The 19904-nt window shown below is 48.0% G+C and overlaps 1 protein-coding gene across 2 annotated transcripts in view; it reads left to right on the top strand.

Moving 5' to 3' along the window:
* Positions 1 to 19904, top strand: part of Sh3bp5 (SH3 domain binding protein 5) — a 62598-nt gene that overhangs the window by 35344 nt on the left and 7350 nt on the right. For both annotated transcript variants that reach the window (XM_051204764.1, XM_051204763.1), the window contains 2 exons: positions 12739 to 12903; positions 18332 to 18462. In XM_051204764.1, coding sequence (XP_051060721.1) covers positions 12739 to 12903; positions 18332 to 18462 — 296 coding nt within the window. The remainder of the gene's footprint in view (positions 1 to 12738; positions 12904 to 18331; positions 18463 to 19904) is intronic.

Here is a 19904-nt window from a genome sequence, read left to right on the forward strand (position 1 = left end):
TGGGCATTCTGTGGGGACCCAGCCCTCTGTGGGTGACTAGGCAGGTCTAATCCCGGTCTATAGAGAAAAGCTAGCTAAGTATGAGCCTTCATGGCCAGCTAGCATCAGCATCCTCTATGGTCCCTACTGTACACCTTTAACTGTGAGTTTACTATCTTGCCATCAGATTCTTGCCTTGAGTTCCTGCTCCAGCTTCCTTCAAAGAAGGCTTGGAAGCATGAGATGAAATAAACCCATTTTTCCTCACATTGCTTTTGGTCATAATGTTTTGTCACAGTGACAGAGAAGTGACAAAAACAAGGATGATCGCCAATCCCACCAATGTTTCTCACAAATTGCATGCTTTTGTTCGTTGTGGCAGATGACAGGCCACATTTTCTTTGCCATCTGCAAATGGGCATCTAGGCTGATTCTATAACTCCACTGTCACAAACAGTCCTGGGATCTCTGTGGTATGCTGACTTAGTCCTTCGCAATGTGCCCGGTAGTTGTGTAGCTGGTTTGCAGGGTAGGATAATTCTATATTTACTTTTTTGAGGAACCTCCACATGGATTTCCATGGTGACCCCTTCATGATTCATGACTGCCTTAATTAGTTAAGTACTGACTATTGGCTCTTCACTGTTTCCTAGGCTCTGGGGAGGAGCTTTGAGGGAGGAGCAGTGACTTTTTGTCGTTCAGGCGGTGACAAGCTGTCTAGGGAGGCTCTATGTACATCTCACCTGAGGGTGGTTTCAGTGGAGCTAGTGTATGCTCATTAGTTATCCTAACCCTTCTTGGAAGCCGCGCTCTAGAGAGTAACGGCTGGGTTTCCTTATTTGTTAAAGGATGACTTTGAGAGCTCCTAGGGCTCTCACCTCCTTTGAATTCTTAACCTAAGGCCCAGGCTAGCCCAGTGAAAGTCTGCATATAGTAAGCCTGGGAAATCTGTTTACACACTGGCCTGGGTCTTTCTCCAAGGCGGTAGGAAGTACCTGTACTAGGCTCTTTGTATTTATAAGTATTTCTTTTTATCTCCGGGTATGTGTTTATGCATGTATGCACAAGTAAATGGTGGGCCAGAAGAAGACACTGGTTGTGCGCCTCCTCACGTGGGTCCTGTGGAAGTGGCCATCAGCACTGAGCTCTCTCTCCAGCCCCACTGATCTGATTTCAGGACAGAAGGAAGAACAGGGAAGGTGTTTGCCCCTGCTTTAGAGACTGCCACATAGAGTCTCACACAGTCTGTTGCTCCCATTTGTCGCCTGGTTTCAGTGTCACAGGAGTTGTTAGGCTTGGCTTTGAGCTTGCTAGGAAGGTTTGTTTCCAGGGACAAGAAGGAGAACGGATTTTAGGTGGCCCCTAACAGTTTCTCCATGTGCACAGTACAGTTCAGTATCTCCTAAAAGGGCACCTGGCTGGAATGGTGGGCAGGTAGGAATGTGTGACCCGCAGAGCAGGGACCCTTCTGCACAGAGAAGCACTGTGTGTCTACCCAAATTCCTCTGCTGACTCACATGCCTCCCTTGCTGTGTGGGAGCTTCCTTTCTTTGATCTTGTATGGGAGTCCTGTGAGGAAGTCCTTGCTTCTTCCCACATATCTGCAAGTGGATGTACTTGTGTTTTGTAAAGTTACAGAATGAGTGCACTCAGACTTTCTTCTACAAATAGGATTTTGAATGACTCACTTCCCAGGGCCACATCTTAGATGCAAGCCCTCATGGCTCACATGCACTGTTGGGATAGCCTTTCCCCTGCCTCAGCCCATCTCCTGGAGTCCCCATATCCTGTACCACCATTCCAACTATCTAGTCATTTGTGCTGATCGCCTCACCCAGAAGAGCATACAGTTAATCTTGCATGTTCTGTGGTTGGATCATGGTGCCTGGCGTGTGGTCAGATTCTTACAGGGGTTTCCATAAGGGTGCTGATGCAATTGAACAGAACAAAGAGAACTCCCTGGAGCAAGCCAACACTGCAGACTTGAGCTGTAGCCCTGTCTCTTCCTGGGGACTCCACCGTCCTCAACAGTTACCCACCAAACTTCTTGAAATCCCTTTCAGGCCAGAAAATCTCTGCTAACACTATAAAGACAGGAAGCGACAGGAGACTTCTACTTTTCTGCATACATCACTGCACCTGATGAGGGCCACTGGGTTCCACAGGTGTCTTTTCTGCATCTTGAAAAGCCATAGCTGGGGTGTGGCTTCCTGAACAGTGGTGAGACAGAATGGGGCAGAGCTGTCCTGCATCTTCAGCCATGCCTCAGAAGATGCTGCACACTTTCCTAAGTTAGTTTCATACGAGCTACCACATGGCAAAGTACACACAGCCCCAGCTCATTCCCTCAATGCACTCACCTTTCCCAAGCTAGAGGCTGCATACCCAGATCCCAAAGAGACTTCAGCGAACACAGGCCTGGGCCTCTAGACTTGCCTTTGCTCCATGATCACTGGAGCCAAGTACTTTAAAGTGAGTTGTTCACAGGCCTGCAAGATAGATCAACCAGTTGCTAAGCCTGATGGTCTGGGTGTGATCCCCAGGACCCACGTGGTGGAAAGAAAACCAACTTCCACAAGTTGTCCTCTGAACCTTCCTACTATGCTATGGCACATGCATGCCACCCCCTACCCCCCCCATGCACATAAAATAAAGTGTAATACATTTAAGAAAAGGTGGTGGTGCACACCTTTAGTCCCAGCACTTGGGAGGCAGAGGCAGGTGGATTGCTACGAGTTCAAGGTCAGCCTGGTCTACAGAGTGAGTTCCAGGACAGGCTCCAAAGCTACACAGAGAAACCCTGTCTCTGGGAGGGAAAAAAAAGTCAGTGCTCCGATTAGTGTGTGTGGCTCAGGTCCTATTCCCTGGGGAACCCTGACTGCTGAGCGCTCTGCTTCTGTATCCATATTCAGGCCTTGGCAAGAGGCTTTCAAGCCCAGGCCTTTTTGAGCATATTGGGGACTTGGGACAATTCCTCCTCCACCTGGCTGTGGGGCGAGAATGATGACTACAAAGGAGATGCAGGCAGGTTTGAGGGACCTGTGATCACCTGCGGTGTTGGCCATTCTTGTCTCTTGTGGAGTTTATAGTCTGCAGGCTCACAGCCCAGGCACTGCAGCATGGTGCAGGCTGCCTTTGAAGTTATTGGCCACGGATTGGAGAATCTAAGTTAAATGGGAGCTCACAAAAAAGGGAGAACTGCACGTGGTGGTGATCGCCTGTCAGTACTGGTGCGGGGGCAGGGGAAGCGGTGGGGCAGGAGGGTCTCGTTCAGCCTGGATTACATGGTGAGACCAACATGCTTAGTAGGACTATTTACTCCTGGGAAGATAATGGCTGATGATAACTTTTTAAGAGTCATAAGAAAGAAGGTAGAATAACTAAGGGGTCCAGTATTCTGTAGTCAATCAAGAATGCATAGAAGATGGAACATTTGAAGTGGGTTTTAAAGGGTAAATAGGAGTGCCCTAGGATGGTGAGGGGATAGGGTTGTGTTTCCTATTGAGGGAATGGCAGGCATAAAAGTAGGTGGTGAACTCTGGCTTACTGAGTGGAGGGGTGGCAGGATCTGTGCTGTGGTTATATTGGGGTAGTTATTAGGCAGAGATACAGTGCCAGAAATCACCAGATATACACATTACAAAGAGTACCAGGCCTTCCGCACAGGCATGGAGACCACATTCATACAACACTGCATTGCAATTGGCCTCATAAGGTCAGAAGGGTAGGTAGAGAGTGCCTCATTGTGCAGCCCAGACTGACTTCAGATCCAGATCCTCCTGGGCAACCCTGGCCTGGTGAAACAGATCTATAATCCCAGTTACTCGGGAGGTTAAGGGGAAAAAAAAATCACAAGTTCAAGTCAGCCAGAACAATTTAGTCTTTAGACTGTTTACAAGGCATGTGCAGAAGGCATGTGCAGTTGTCAGTTTCCAATACCACACACACAAATCCTCCTGCTTTGGATTTCCCAGTACTGGAATTATAGATATGCACTCTGAACCCTATACCCATAGACACCTGCATGCCTCCTCTGTCTGCCTAGTGCTGGGATTAAAGGAGTGCACCACCTCACCTGGTTACTCAGGAATTTAAGGACACACAAAATTGAAGAATAATTAGTAAACACTGTTCTGTCGTCAGCACTAATAGCTCTTTCTGAGGATGTGGGGTGGTGGTGGTATTGAAATATGGTCTCATGTAGTTCAGGCTGGCCTTGAACTCTATAGGGCCAAGAATGACCTTGAACTGCGGATTGTTCTGGCTTCACATCCCAAATACTGGGATTTCAGGCATGCACCACCACACTGGGCTCAGCAGCAGCACTTGAGAATGCCTTTCCAATAGTGTTTCGTTTCCTCTCTTCTTCTAGTTCTGTTCTTGTCTGAATCTAAGCAATCCACAGACATAGTACATCACTTTACCTCCCAACACTTTGGTATTTCTCTCACATATGAAACTTTAAAAGATTACATCTTGTGTTGGGTGTGTAGCTCAATCGTAGAGCACTTCCCTAGTGTGCACAAAGCCCTGTACTCAATCCTCAGCATTGGTGTGTGTGTGAGTGTGTGTGTGTATGTGTGTGTGAGTATGTGTGTGTGGTGTGGTCTGTGGTAGGTATGTATGTGTGGTGTTTGTGTGTGTGGTATGTGTGGTGTGTGTGTGTGTAAGTATGTGTGTGTGGTGTGTGTGTATGTGGTGTGTGGTATGTGGTGTAGTGTGTGTATGTGTGGGGTGTGTGTGTGTGTGTGTAGTGTGTGTGTAAGTATGTGTGTGGTGTGTGTGTGTATGTGGTGTGTAGTATGTGGTGTGTGTGTGTGTGTGGAGTATGTGTGTGGTGTGTGTGTGGTGGTGGTGGTGGTGTGTGTGTGTGTGTGTGTGTATGTATGTATGTATGTATGTATGTATGTGTGTGGGATGGTGGGGGGACCGCGTCCTTCTTCCTTAGTAATAGCTTGATGCAATTCTTTGGCCTGGCAAGATGACTCATTTGTGATAAATGCTTACTGCTCTTGCAGAGGTTTGTTCCCAAAACTCACAGCTGCTGTAACACCAGATCTGACGCCCTCTTCTGGCCTCTGCAGGCACTGCATGTACAAAATACACATTTACACAGGTTTACACACATAAACAAATCTTTTAAGAAATGTAACTAATCCTGCTGGCAAAAGAAAAATCAGTCTTCTCTAATGGAGTGTATTGGGTATATCAACCACACTCCCAGGCACCTCATGCACAGAAGTTGGCTAACACAAAACACTCCACGGCTTGTGTATGTCGTGGGAGCATGTGTTTTGCTTTGTTGTCTTGCTGTTTTTCGTTTTAATTTGGTTTTTTTTGTTTGTTTGTTTTTAAGAGAGAAGGGACATGAAATTGGGTGAGTACAGATATGCTAAAGGCCTGGGAGGAATTGAGGGAGGGGAAGGAAAAGTTAAGGGGAAAGTGCCTGGCTCGGTAGTTAACAATACTTGCTCAGCTATGAGAGCCAAAGTTTGGATCACAACATCCACATAACAAACTGAGCATTCTGCTGATGACTGTAACTCTATCTGAGAGGTGTCCAATGTCCTGTCTGCCATCTGTATGACACGCTTATGCATGTCCACGCAAGTGTGCACATGCACACCACACGCACACACAAACACACAACAAATCTCTTAGAAAACAAGACAGCCCAAGCAGAGTTGCTTAGTGGCTGTCTCCTGACACATGCACCTTAGCTGGCCTCTGCCTTGCAGAACACTTCCTGTGGGTTTCTGAGGTAATGATGTGCTTACATGCTGTAAAGCTTCCTGGGTATTATCAGAGGCCTTGGCAATCCAGCTGGAGATGGGGAACTACTTGTTCAAGGTTGCAGGCCCAAGACGTGGCCTGTTCTCCCATATCTCTGGACACAGCCTCCTGCCTCATAGTGACCCAATTGTCCCAACCATCAATGCCAGTTCTGTGTAAGGCATTGGAATGTGCCTTTTGTTAACATGTGGTGTGGTAAGAGCTGGGAACCCTGAGAATTGGGATGCCACAGGGGGCCTGTTTGTTCATATTGGGGATGGTAAGAAGTGTGAGTATCTTTCCTCACAGTGCCCAGGTCAAGAAGGCTATGCCTACAGGGCAAGAGCAGAAGGCTCCTTGGTGGAGAGGAAGGAGAGGAGGAGGTGGGGTCAGAACTTGCCCAAGGACTCCTAATGTTTCCAGGTCCTTGACATGAGGACTGAGACCAAGGCCAGGGTGGGAGGAGACACTTTCCAGTTTCCTAGTTCTCTTTTCTCTTAGAGGTTAAAGTACCTCTTTTTGTTTTAATTGTTACTACTATTTTTTATTATTGTTACAAATTATGGTGTGCATGTGTACACCACAGCACTGATGTGGGTCAGAGAACAGCTTTGTGGTGTCACTTCTATTTAAGGGGGTTCTAGGGATTGAACCCAGGTCATCTATCAGGTTTGCATGGCAGGTTCTTTACATACCTCTGTCTCTCTCTAAACATCTCTTCCCGCATCCTCTCTCTACCTCTCCAGTCCCTCCCTCCTCCCCATTTGTTTTTCTTTTCCTCATCCCCCTTCTGTGATGGGCCCTAGGGCCTTGTACATTCTAGTCACTGAGCTGCAGCCCTAGCCCATCCTAGTTCCTTATCCACACCTCTGCTCCTATCAGCACCAGCTTCTTAGCTGCCAATGAGGTATGATGATGGAGTGAGCGGCCCTGCCCTCATGAGCACCCAGCATCCATCCCCTCTGGTGTAAGGCAACACTCCACCACCTTGGGGTGCTGGGCAGTGGATGACTCAGTTACTCTATGCCCTGAGTCTGCATTTTGTTCCCCAGTGGAAGGAAGGATGGTTGTATTCTCAGATTCATCTGTGTCTTTTAGACTCTGAAGCCAGATGCGTCTCCTGCAGATGGTGTGGTAGCAGGTCAAGTCATGAGTGGATGCATGGGATGGATGATTAGTCCCGCTGACTTGGGGAAGCTGTCACAGCAGAGGTTGCTGTGTAGTTTATAGGTATAGAGTATAGTTCATTCTTGCCTAGCGTGTGTAGGGCTCAGGAAGAACAGTCATTGCTGTCTGTCCCCTATCCCATGCCCCTGCTTCGTGCCTGGTCCAGGACTCCTGCCATCAGCAGTCCCATAGCAGATGGGCCTCTCACTGCAGCGCAGCAAGTGTGGGAGGAAACCCCAGTAAGGCCGTGGGTACACCCTTCTGGAGAGGGTGGGTGGGGAGAAGTTGGCATCTGTTGTGATCTGGAATGTGTTGTTCCTAGAGGCTCTGCTGCACGTGCCTGGCATTGGAATAAGTTGTTAGTCATTGTGATAGAGGTACAGGCATGAGAAGGAAGTTGAAACAGGCTGACATGCTGATTCAGGCTGAGTTGCTGTATCACCATTCTTGTCCTATATGCTGACAATAGATTGCCCAACTATCCATCCTTAATATCAGTGTTAGAAACACTCCGGCAGAAGATACCTGATGATCTAGGGACCAGGACCTCAAGGTTCCTGACTATAATATGTGAGAGGGGGTCTTGACTGGCCAATAGAAATGTCTGGATGCCCTTCAGAGAACCCTTCAGAGTTGCGTGGATACTGAGTCAAAGGACACCCTGCCTGTTGCCTTCTGGCAACCTCTTCCACTTCTCACCTCTCCCTCGTCCATGACATTTCATAGAATGTCCACACATCTTCAAGTGCTTCGCAGACACGGTTGACTAGGGCTGGTGTGTAATGAGGGTCACCCACCCAGATCATTCATGAGCAGCCTTTAAAAATTCTCTGTAATGAGATAGCCATCCTGCCTGCACGTGTTGTGCTGACCATGCCCATTTGGGCATGGGCACAGGTGTGGATGTGAAGGGAAAGGCTAGGTCTGGGGCCCCAGATCCCAGCTCGCTCCCTTGCTTCCTGATCTGGTTATGGAGAGCATCCTGGTGGCATCCTGGAGTGGGAACTCACAGTGGTTATCTGTTCCATGTGTAAGTGAATTCTCCCTGAATAAACCTCGCTTTATTCAATACTGAGTCCAGTGAATCGTATTTCCCATGCTTCAATTCTTCCCTTGGCTGTTTCCATGAACTCTGTTAACATTCCTGAGTCATGGAGGTATTTCAATCTTTTCCATGTGCATCTTACAGCCCCAGTGGTACTCTTAGACACAGGCCTCACCTGTGCATCAGCCCCAGTGGCCTCACCTCTCCAATTTACTCATTGGTTTTCTCTGCTGAATGAACCACTGCATGACTCGAGCAACACCTCAGAGCCAGAGCCAAAAGCCCTTAGTCAGATCATGTGGTAATAACAGGGTCTGGGGCCTTTGTGCTTCAAAGGCTGGATTTTATCAGTTGTGGCAAGGATCTCTAGATGTCATCTTTCATACAGTGGTGAAGAGCATTTGCCTGGCATGTGTGAGCCCCTGGGTTCCATCTGATGGATGGACAGATGGATGGATGGATGGAGTGAGCTTCTGGGTTCCATCCATAGGATGATGGATGGACGGATGAATGAATGAACTAGATCAGCTTTCTCTGGGATTGCTTAATTGGCTTCTGCTGTTTGAGGTTCTTTGATATACCTAGGATGCTCTCTCAAGTAGAATCTTAAATTTAGGCAGTAGCTCTTGGATGATTCTAATGGCATGGCGCAGGGTCCAACACCTGTCAAATCTATCCTAAGATTTTTATAACTGGCCTCTTCATACTCTCGGCACTTTACCTCTCTCACAGTTCCAGGCTGACTTTATACAAGAGCTCTTTATGAATGGGCCCATTTTCCTAACTGACCTGGGGCCCCATAATTAGAGACTGGCCTCTGTGTTCTGGAGCAGTCTCCAGGAGACATTTAACAGATGTGGAGTCACATGGTTCTGTTTCTTGCTGGCCAGTGAGCAATAGAGTGTTCCTCCCTCATATGCCTGCCTTGTTTGCCCCGTGAATATAGTTTTAGGAAGTGTATGTGAGTAGCCCTTGGTGTGGTAATCCCAGAGGGGGTAGAAGAATCAGGCAGTTATACCCTGGTTTTGTAGTAAGTTGGAGGTCTTCCTAGACTACATGACCCTCTGTCTCAAACAGAGAGAGCAAAGGAGAGAGGGATGTTTTGTGAATGGTAGTGTCTAGTATGTGCACCTCTGAAGTCCCCACGTTTCACAGTTGCTTTTACCTCCTAAGGTGTTCCTTACGCAGTGCCCACTTCATGGCACTGCTGTCCTGCAATGCCATGGACTGGAGCTCTTACCCAGCAGACTTATTCGGGAGCCTAGAACCTGCAGAGACAGTATCTGCTGGGAAGTCTCTCCTGGCCTCCTGCCATGTGTTCACCAGAGCTCATGAAGGTTCTTCTGGAGATTTTCTTTCTGCCTTTATATTTATGTGTGTATGTGTGTAAAGGGTGCTGGGCCCCTGGAGCTGGAGTCACAGGTGACTGTAAGTCTGTAAGGCACTTGACCTGAGTGCTGGTAGCTGAACCCCCCTTGTCATCTGCTAGAGCAGTAAGTGCACTTAACCACTGAGTCCTCTCCAGCCCTCAAGTTCATTCTTAGGTACATATTCAAATTTGAGGAAGGTCTGGGCCATATGAGTCCCTGTCTCAAAATTAAGGTGAATAAATAAATGAATGAATAAATAAACAAACAGGTTTGGGAGATGGCCTAAAGAGTAAAATATCTGTTATTCAAGTGTGAGGACTGCAGTTAGGACCCCTGTCACCCACATAAATGTTGAGTGGATGTGGAAGACAGCCTGAACAGAGAATCCTGGAAGAACCTGGGAAGCTAAACTGGCTGAGTTGATGAGCTCTGGGTTCAACTGAGAGGCTCTGCCTCACTGTTTAAGGTAGAGAGCCATTGAAGACACCCATTGTCAGCCTCAGGCTCTCACACGTGTTGCCTATACAATGCAAATGACTGGGTGAAGTCGGAAGACAGAGTCAAGAGGATTGTGGCAAGTTCAAGGCTGGCCTAGTCTACATAGCAAGTTCCTGGCCAGCTGATGCTATCTAATGAGACCTTAAAGATGAGAGTGATTTGACTCATCTTTGTAATCCCAGACTTCAGGAGGGTGAGGCAGGAGGATTGTCTTGAGTTTGAGCCCAACCTCAAAGCCTCAAAGGAAAGTAACTCAAAAATAAGTAAATAAACAAATGAAAGAAGGGGTCAGAGATCCCATTTTAGGAAATGTTAGGGTTCCAGGAGATGGATCCCTGTGTCTCATTGCTGTTGTAAAACTGTGGGTAGATTGAGGTTGGAGGGATGAGACACAAGTCACCCTTTACTGAACCTGTCTGGAGAGAAGGAAGAATGGGTAGAGGCTCTGCTGGAGAGGGAGAATCACGTTGTCCATCGTCCAGTTAATTTTCAGTGACTGGCCAGTTCTAGAGGGCGGGCATCTCATCCCTGTGTGGCTAGCCAGCCTGGTCTACAAAGCAAGTTTCAGGATAGCTAGAGCTGTTACACAAGGAAACCCTGTCTCAAAAACAATAAAAACAAACCAACAAAACAAGTGCTCCCTTTCAGGGTTACAGATCACCTATAGTGCTGCATCATCCCCCATATCCCCCCATCATACCCCCCAGAGCCTCAAATTCTCTCTGATAGCAAATGCTCTTTAGGAATCCTTCCTCTTATGGGAAGCAAGTCCCCTTCTCCTGCCCCTGCCCCCAGTGCACAACCTAGAAGAGTAGATTTTTGCACTTCAGCCACAGGTGTGTCTCAATGACCTGAGTGGATCTCTGGTCTAAGAACTGGACTATGGGTATGTGCAGGGTTGACCAGGGAGGAGTTGCCATCATGGGTCACCATGGGTCACTGAGCTGTTTCTCCCCCACCCCCACCCCAACCCCAGGCTGCTGTGCTCTGTACTCTCGGTTTCTTTTCAAAACCCTTCATTTCCTTTGCAAAGTACCTTCAGGCTATGTGAAGGTTCCTCTAAGTCATGTGAGACTTGCTATGGAGAAGGGTAGGGCCCTGTTGTTCCCCTCCTAAGTCCCAGGGGCTGTCCTGTTAATGTCCCATCAGGGCTTCTGTAACTGGCCTAGGGACCCTGTTGACTTGGGGTGGTCGGGGCAGCTGTGGCAGATTAGCATGTAGTAGTGGCCTGCCCCTGCTCTGGTGAGAAATTGGAGGTGAGCCCAGGGAGAGTGTGACTGGGGAGTGTCCTGTCTCTAGCATCTCCTATTTTGCTATGGAGTGCTGGGATTATAGATGTGTGCTATTGGGTCTGGCTTTATGAGGGATCTGGGGACCTGAACTTAAGCGCCTTTCCCACCAACCCATCTCCCCAGGCCTGTTTCTGATGCAAGCACACTCACATCACATAGCCCACTCTTGAAGGAGCATTACTGTCCAAAAGTAGTAGTGTGAGAGTCACCTATGCAAATTTAAAGTTCCCAGTATCCACCGAGGTAATCTAGTGTATCGCAAATATCTCATCACTGATCAGAAAAATGGCTAATGGGATTATTCTCATTTTTTGTACTGAGCCTTTGAAATGAGGTATTTTTTTTTCATGAATGTGTGTAGTGTACATACATGTGTGCTTGTATGTTCACATGTATGGCACATACATAAGCAGGTACTCATGAATGTGCATGTGTATGGGTGGATATCAGAAATCCCTCTCAATCAATTGTCCACCTTATTTTTGGAGGCAGGTTCTCAGTCAAACCCAGAGCTCTGAGATACAACTAGTCTCTCTCACCAGCTTGTGTCGAGGATCCACTGTCTTCATTTCTGAGCTGTGGCAGCCACCACACCTCCCCAGCATTTATATGAGTTTTGGGAATCTGAACCTCTAGTCCTCTTGCTTGTGTAGAAAGCACATTAATCACTGAGCTCTCTCCAGGCCATAAGAGAGGTTTGCATTCACTTCTTGTTGGCCTGAGATTGCTCAGCCAGTAAAGTGCTCATTGTGCAAGTAGCAGGACCTGAGCTCTCAATCCCCAGAACGTGTATAAGAAAGCCAGGCATGGTGGTATGGATTTGTAATCCCAGCACTGGAGGAATGAATGGATTCCTGGGGCTCAGTGGCCAGCCAGCCTAGCTTAACAGGCCAGTGAGAAACCTTGATACAAGAGAATAAGGCTGCAAGATTAACCTCAGGCTTCTCTGAATGTACATATATGTACATGCATTCATACCCATATCCACACATATATACACACAGGCATCACACATGCTGAGGGCTGCTGTAGCTGGGGACAGCTGGCTTCAGTTTATGTTAACAATGCCCTCCTGAAAGCTGGGTTGTTTTGGTAATAGGTCCCAGGCCTAGTTCCTGCCTCACTTGGCCTGTCCCTGCAGTTAGTAGGGATTGAACAGTGGCTATGCTGGGCTGACAGCCATGTGGGGTGTTTGCCTAAAGCCTTGCTTCTGTCAGCTTTGGAATCTCCGGAGAGGCTGTTTTCAGCTACCATGCTTCTGTAGCATGGAGGCCCACAACTGTGGTTTCTGGAGCACTTTGGTTCTATGTGCAGGGAAGGTGCCCAGGACAGCTGTCCCTGCCTGGGCTTCATTCCTGAGCCAGGGCATTGGAGAATGGCTACAGCTGCCTTAGCCACTGGCATCACAGATGTAAGACCCATGCATTTACTTATCTGTTGAGCTCCAGACTGTGAAGACTGTCTGCTCACTTATCTGGGTTCCACTCAGCGGTCAGCCACCTGTTACCTTGTCCCATTATAAAGGACCTGCCACTCATCTCTGGGAGTGGTAGTGATGGACCCCAGAGACTCCTGACCTTTGCCTCGGGCCTCACAATACCTTCTCTCTCAACAGGCTCAGCTGGAAGCTCAAAAAGCCACACAGGACTTCCAGAGGGCCACCGAGGTGCTCCGTGCTGCCAAGGAGACCATTTCACTGGCTGAGCAGCGGTTGCTGGAGGATGACAAACGGCAGTTTGACTCTGCTTGGCAGGAGATGCTGAATCATGCTACTCAGAGGGTAGGAGTGACTGTGGATGCTGGTCGTGGGTACCTGGCCTATATGCTGTATATTCTTTGGCTCTCTGTGGAGTAGAGAAAGGTTCTTGTGTGGCTCCTATAAAGGTGATGGGCTGTTTGCTCTATGTAGTCTTTTGGCCAGCCACAATCAGGCATGACAGTATCCCAGTGACATGTGAGGATAATCTTTCTTTATATTGCCTGAAACTTGTCTGGTTCACATAGTCCCTGAATGTCTTGGCAGTGGAATCTGGTTTCCCAGAGGAGCCAGAATACTCTCCAAGGACAGCTCCCAGTACACAAGAAGGAGGACCAAACCACCCCTGCCCCCGTGGAAGCCCCGTTAACAGTCTCAACCTGCCCTTGGGTGTGTATGTTGGTGGGTCAAGTGCATAGCCCAGAATCAAGTGGGCACTCACTAAAGCAGGGCTTTCCAAGTGAAGCTGGGGTCTGGGGAGTAGTATGTAGTAGGCAGTAGTAGGTGGGAGTGTTGTCATGTGGGATTTATGTCACTATTATTTGGCTCTCTACCTGCCCCCAGGACTTCCTTTCTGGCTACCTTGCTCAGAATTAGAAGTGATGTTTTGTCTTGGTCTAGGTCAGCTACTAAACAAAATACCATAAACTGGCTGGCTCCTACGCAGAGATCTTTTTTCTCACAGTTTTGGAAGTCAGGAAGTCCAGAGTTGACGCTGACATGTGTGGTATCTGACTGTTTCTGGCCCTCTCAGATGGCTATCTCCTCTGACAAGTAGGCAGAATCTTCCTGTGCTTGACATTGAACCCAGGACCTTTCACATTCTGGGAAGCACTGATCTATATCCCCACTCCTGGAAGCCCTTGTGGGAGGGGCATTGGTCCTACTGGTCCTACAGCGAGTGCTGCTCCCTCAAGGCCTACAGTATCACCACACTGGCAACATTGCTACTCTAGCAAGTAGGACCACAGTTTGACACTGTGGACTTAGGTTTGCTGGGGTCATGGATGCTGCTCCCTTCTGCCAGGTAGAACTCTGGTTCTTCTGATTCTTGGTCTCCTGGGCACCAGCCTGTCATCCCAAGAGGCCAGAGGATTATTGAAGGGCAAGCAGATGAGCTGCAGTCTCTGGGCACAGACTATAGCTTTGGTTTCAGTGAGTGACAGGAAGGCTGTCCAGGAGTTAGTGTCAGTGTCACCTGCCACAGTTGCTCAAGTCCTGGGAAGTTCTGGTGATTAAAGATGGCCTTGAGTATCTTTAAATAGACAAGCCTGACACACAAATGACTTCAGGAGGCAGATCTGACTTGACTTCATACCAACTCTTCCTGGGCTTTAGACAGATGCCTGTGGCTTCAAGGCCATGAGCTGCCTGCCCCCTAGTGGCCATGATGCTTGTAGAATCAGTGAGGCTGAGGAATTTCTTCCTGGCAGCTGTAGACAAACCTAGAGGGGAGGTTGGAAAATGTGCAAAGCCAAGCCTGGGAGAGGAAAAAAGGCAACTAAACCAGCCACAGGCCTGCCTTTCCTTTTGAACTTCTTGCTCTCCAAAACTGTAGACCTGTAGCAGCGACCTGTAGCAGCATGGAGGAGACCATTTCAGAAATCACCAAATGTGCCTGCTTATGGTGGTGTATTCTTATAATGCCAGACAGGAGGATCCAGGCAAACCTGGGCTATATAGGGAACCCTATCTTTTAAGGAAGGAGAGAGAAATCATTGCATCTGTTATTATGAAATAAGAAAATCCACATTTTAGTCATGAGGCTAATGGTAGTGTGTAAGGAGTACGGTTTTTCCGCCCGCCGCCTGGTCTTGTCCTGCCACCACACCAGCCCCAAATAACACACAGAGACTCTGTATTTGATATTATGCTATTGGCCAGGTACTAATTTCTTATCGGCTAGCTCTGTCTTAAGTATTAACCCATTTGTGTTAATCTATGTATTTCCACGTGGTCTTCTTACCGGGAGCCGGCTGCCACGTACTGCTCTCTCCAGACTCTCCATCTTGGCTCCTCCTTACTACTTCCTATTTCCTCCTTGTCTCTCCTATCTTCCTTTCCTATTGGCCAACAGTGCTTTATTATTACCCAGTATGAGAAACATATACAGAATGACATCTCCCATCAGTAGTGGGTTACTGCCCACAGAGAGGCCTCCTGAGACCCCCACACTGTCCACAAGGCACCACACGCTTAGCCTTTGGAAACAGTGTTCCAGGGTTTGAGTAAAACAGTCTGTGGAACTTTACAAGGTAGCTTCAGACCTCCTCAGGTCAGTTGGGGCCTCATAGTGGCCCCTTGGACCACCTGATGTGTGTGTGCCCTCTGGCCACCAAAACAAAGGACCAGGCATCTGGTTCATGTGGTTATGGTGGCAGCAACCTGTGTGAATCGGTGGGGAGTTCTGGGTCACAGGCCAGGCCTTCCCATCATGATGGGTAGTGTTGTTTCCTTTTTTTTTTTTTTTTTTTTTTTTCCCATCATGGTTGCATAGCCCTAGGATGAATCACCTTGAACTGGTAGTAGTGATTTCCCCACTGAGAAGATGGCTCAGTTTGTAAGTGCTTGCCCTTAGCCTGTAAGAATCCAAATCCATCCCTGGTAACAGGGAAAAAAGATAAAAGTGTTCTCAAGACCATGACCTTTCCCCTACCTCACTATGCACTGTTCCCAACCTCAGCCTGCAGGATAATATAGACCCAGTCTTCCCTAAAGTCCAGATGCTCATGTTTGGTTCTGAAATAGCATGCGTGACTGTGACCCTCTGTCTGAGGTGAGCATTTCTCCCAGTGGGACTCCTGTGGACCATTTCCCAGGCCTCATGGGGCTAGCATGCTGGGCTACCTTGCAGGGACTGGCTGACTTATGAAGATGCCAGAAAGCCTGTTTCGTTAGGGGAATGGAGCTTCTTATAACATTTGATGGCTGTACTTGAAGCTTTAGCAGAAGCTAACACCCTAGATGTGAGGAGCCCCGATACTCTCTAGTGGTCACATGTAACATCACAGACATCATAGGGACAGTTCTTGGCTAGGTGGTTCCTGCTCAGCCTGCAGCTGAGCAACTTCCCTTGGGGCACACGGCTGTGTCTGCCATTTCTCAGCACCAGAGGGAGGTCTGACAGCAGAGGCATCTCCAGCCCTTGGCTGCTTTGATCTTGAAACAGTCTTTTGGGGAAAGCAATGGCTTTCAATTCTCCCAAGACTGGAGTGCCGGCAACCTGGCAGGGAGGAATTGGCTTTTCTGATGTCTGCTACAGAAGACCAGATGGAGGGAGAGGGAAATGTGGCTTGGACACAGGAAGGCAGTCCTTGTTGATGAGCTGGCAGCAGGGGCCCCTGGAGAGGACAGGACAGGGCGTGGCCAGCCTCTCCTCCAAGCTTCCAGCGTGGCCATGAAGGCTGGGATGGACGAAAAGTCACTGCCTGAAAGACGGCTTAAAGGGGTCAGGGGCCGTCTTATGCCCCCCTCCTTAGTGTAGAGGAAACAGTCTGGAGCTATTTGGTGAGGCTGTGAGAGGTGGAAAAGCCCCCCTTCTGCCTGGGTGGATGTTTCAGGTTAGAGAGGCTGTGGATGGGCCCCAGGACAAGGCCCATGTTGGGAGAATATTCTAAATCACCTGAATGAAGGAGACGACCTCTTTCATCTTAGACAGTCGTCTCATTGAGCCGAGTTTGGCCTTCGAGTTCAGAGAAGGGCATAGAGCAATGAGAGCACCATTGCCCATCTTGTTTGTGCCCTGTGTGGTCATGCCATGGCCGTGGCAAATGGGATGTAGGGACCTGGGGCAAGATGCAGATGAAGTATAGCGATGAGGCAAATAGTGCAGGGTGAGGTAAAAGTGTGTCACCTCTGAAGGCATGGCCGGCAGTATAGCCAAGTGCTTGGGGCATTTGGGTGCTTAAGTTTAGACAGCCTTTGCTTGTTTGCAGCCTGGGGACTGAGGTGGAATGAGGGCCTGTGTACAGCTGGGGAGAGCTTGCTTCTCCCGAGAGACACTTTCTGTTCAGCAGCTTTCCAGTTGCATCTACTTCAAGTGGATCCATTTAGTTCTGTACAGAGCTCCCTGTAAAAAGAACCAGTCATCTCTGATGTGCTGTATGAGAAGCATGGAGTTTTCAGTTTTCACAAAAGTTAGGTCAATAATTCGTTAAGAACCCATCCCAGTGGTGGCGGTGGTAGCGCACACCTTTTATCTCAATATTCAGGAGGCAGAGGCAGGATCTCTGAGTTTAAGGTCAGCTTGGTATACCAAGTAAGTTTCCAGACAGTCAGCGCTGTTGCACAGAAAAACCCTGTCTCAAAAACCTAAAATAATAATATAATCATCATCATCGTCGTCGTCAACTCATTTAACACTTAAGATTCAAGACTAGACTGGAGTTACTGCTGTTTCCCCAAGTGTCACACATGAGATACTTTTATAGTGTATTTGTTTCATTCTGAGATATTTGTGTTAGAAATAAAAAAGGGAATAATTCTCTAACTCCTAAGGAATCACTTTAGTCAGCATGTTGCCTCACTGCAGCCCAATCTTTTCTCTTTTCCTTAGAAATTATTATACCTTTATAAAACACACACATTATAATAGGTGGAAGTATAATTATTCCACAAGCATAAAAATATTATCATGGCATACATTTGACCTGATAAAAGAGGAAATTATTATGTTATACTAGCTCCTAATATTTGGATTCAAGTAATTGGACTGAGTCATTAGTCAAAAAAAAAAAAAGAAAGAAAGAAAGAAAAATGACCCCACAGCTTAGTCTGAGGGAGTCACTCCTTCCCAAGTAACTCCATCTTAAGTCAAGCAGACAAAAATTAACCAGCACCATTGGCTCCTTGTTAGCTTGATACATCACTATTAAACCATGTTCCTAAGACCTCTTACTAAATAGATATTGGTTGAATCTGGGTATTTCACAAATTTCTCAAGATTTTTACCTTTTGATTTTATTTCCTAGTCACTGCTATAGACAACTTGGGTATGTTATTGAACAGGCTTTTGCAAAAGAGGATCACAGTATAAAATACAGGCCAGAGCCAGACATGTGGTACCTACCATTCATCCCAGCAGTCAAGGGGCTGAGACAGATGGATCTTTGAAAATTCAAGGTCAGCTGGTGCTACAAATTGAGTTGCAGGCCAGCTAGAGAGCTACATAGTAAGACCCTGTCTCAAAAACAAAAGAAAAACAATAAAATACTGCCAAACATTGCAAAGCCCCCTGGTGGGCTGACAAAAGAAAAACAATAAAATACTGCCAAACATTGCAAAGCCCCCTGGTGGGCTGGAGAGATGCTTCAGTAGTAAATTTAATCTTAATCTTCCTGTAGATTTACCCAAGAAACCTCTTTTTGTTTTTTAAATGACATGAGTATAAGCAGTATGCCAGCCAGGAGCTGTTCTGGGCTTGACCAGGCTGGCCTTTGCTGTTGTTTGAAAGGTCATGGAGGCCGAGCAGACCAAGACAAGGAGCGAACTGGTACACAAGGAGACAGCAGCCAGGTACAATGCTGCCATGGGCCGTATGCGTCAGCTGGAGAAGAAACTCAAACGAGCTATCAACAAATCCAAGTAAGTCTGGCACACCCTTCCCTGAAGCTCCTTGCCTAGCGCCCTGTGCCCCACCCCCATACTACCCTGTCGATGCTGCCATGGGCAAGGATGCTGGCAGGAGGCACAAGAATTGTTCCAGATCCAACTTTCATGGGTGACACAGGAAAAGGAATTTTCAAAGCAAACCATTATCTGGCCCGTAGGCTATGCTTTGGGGAACTCGGCTTGTACTCCCAGCTTGTAGCTGATGGTGTAGACTGGACAAGGCCCTGCCCTCAGTTTACCTGTCAGCATAGTAGTGGTGAGTTCTGCTCATCATTCCTGGTCTCTGTGGATAAAGAGCCAATGAAATGCTGCAAGATTGGTCAGTGGTGCTTTCCCCCAGTTCTTCTCCCTAGTACCCCTCCCCCCTAGTACCCCTCCTCCCTAGTTTCCCTCTGTATGTTCACAAAGTAACAATCATAGTGGGAAAACATGACTGTGGAGACAGGGTCCCAGCTTCATTCACTGGGCCTCCAAAGAAAAAGGACCCAACAGTGAGTCAGAACTGGGTCAGAAAGTATGTGTTTAAACTATTGTCTGCTCCTCCTGGGACTGGGCAGCTAGAACCTTGACAGAGAACCTGTGTTCAGGTGAGAGTGTGCTGGGTAAATAAGAGAAGTTACTAAAGGAAGAGGTTGATCCTCTCTGCTCTGCTCTACCCCATGTCTTCTACTGGGCTTGCCTTCTGATTGCTGCCTGCTCCCTCATGTTCGCGCGCGTGCGTGTGTGTGTGTGTGTGTGTGTGTGTGTGTGTGTGTGTGTGTGTTCTCCTCTGGGGGGGGACACAGCTGGGAGAGGTGGTGAGGGTTCCTGGAAACCCCTCCCCTCCCCCATCGCTGAGGGAGAAGCCTTCCATGCTGCTTGCTTTGTTTGGTGTGAATACATTGTTGAGTTTAAAGTCCCTGGTGCCCTCTGTACACTTCTCTCACACTTGACCTGCCCACACTCATCACTAAGGACCTCCCCGTGGTCACTCTGCCAACCTCCGCAGATACCACTGGATGACTGGTGTCTGCCTGTAAGACTGGATGGCAGTCTGTACCTCCCATGGAACGACTTTAGGGGCTCGGTGGGTCCCGCTCTTCCTTCCCCTGTTGTGGTCACACTCCCTTTCCTTGTTCTCCGTGTTTGACATTCGTGGTCACATTTCTTTTACCTGGACATCTCAGACACTTACCACATTTCCTCTACACCTTGGCTGGGCTGATATCCACTCCATTTGGCCACAAAAAGGACCTTATGCCCACGTCTCAGATTTTCCTTACGAACTAGAGGTCCTGCAATGTGTTATCATCAGCAAGTAGATACAGGACTCTTTCTTGGAACGAACTCTTGTAGACCAGGCTGACCTCAAACTCACAGACTTACAGAGATCCACCTGCCTCTGCCTCCTAAGTGCTGGGATTAAAAGTGTGTGC

The sequence above is a fragment of the Phodopus roborovskii genome, unplaced genomic scaffold (genome assembly GCF_943737965.1).
Source record: "Phodopus roborovskii unplaced genomic scaffold, PHOROB, whole genome shotgun sequence".
Taxonomy (NCBI): Eukaryota; Metazoa; Chordata; class Mammalia; order Rodentia; family Cricetidae; genus Phodopus; species Phodopus roborovskii.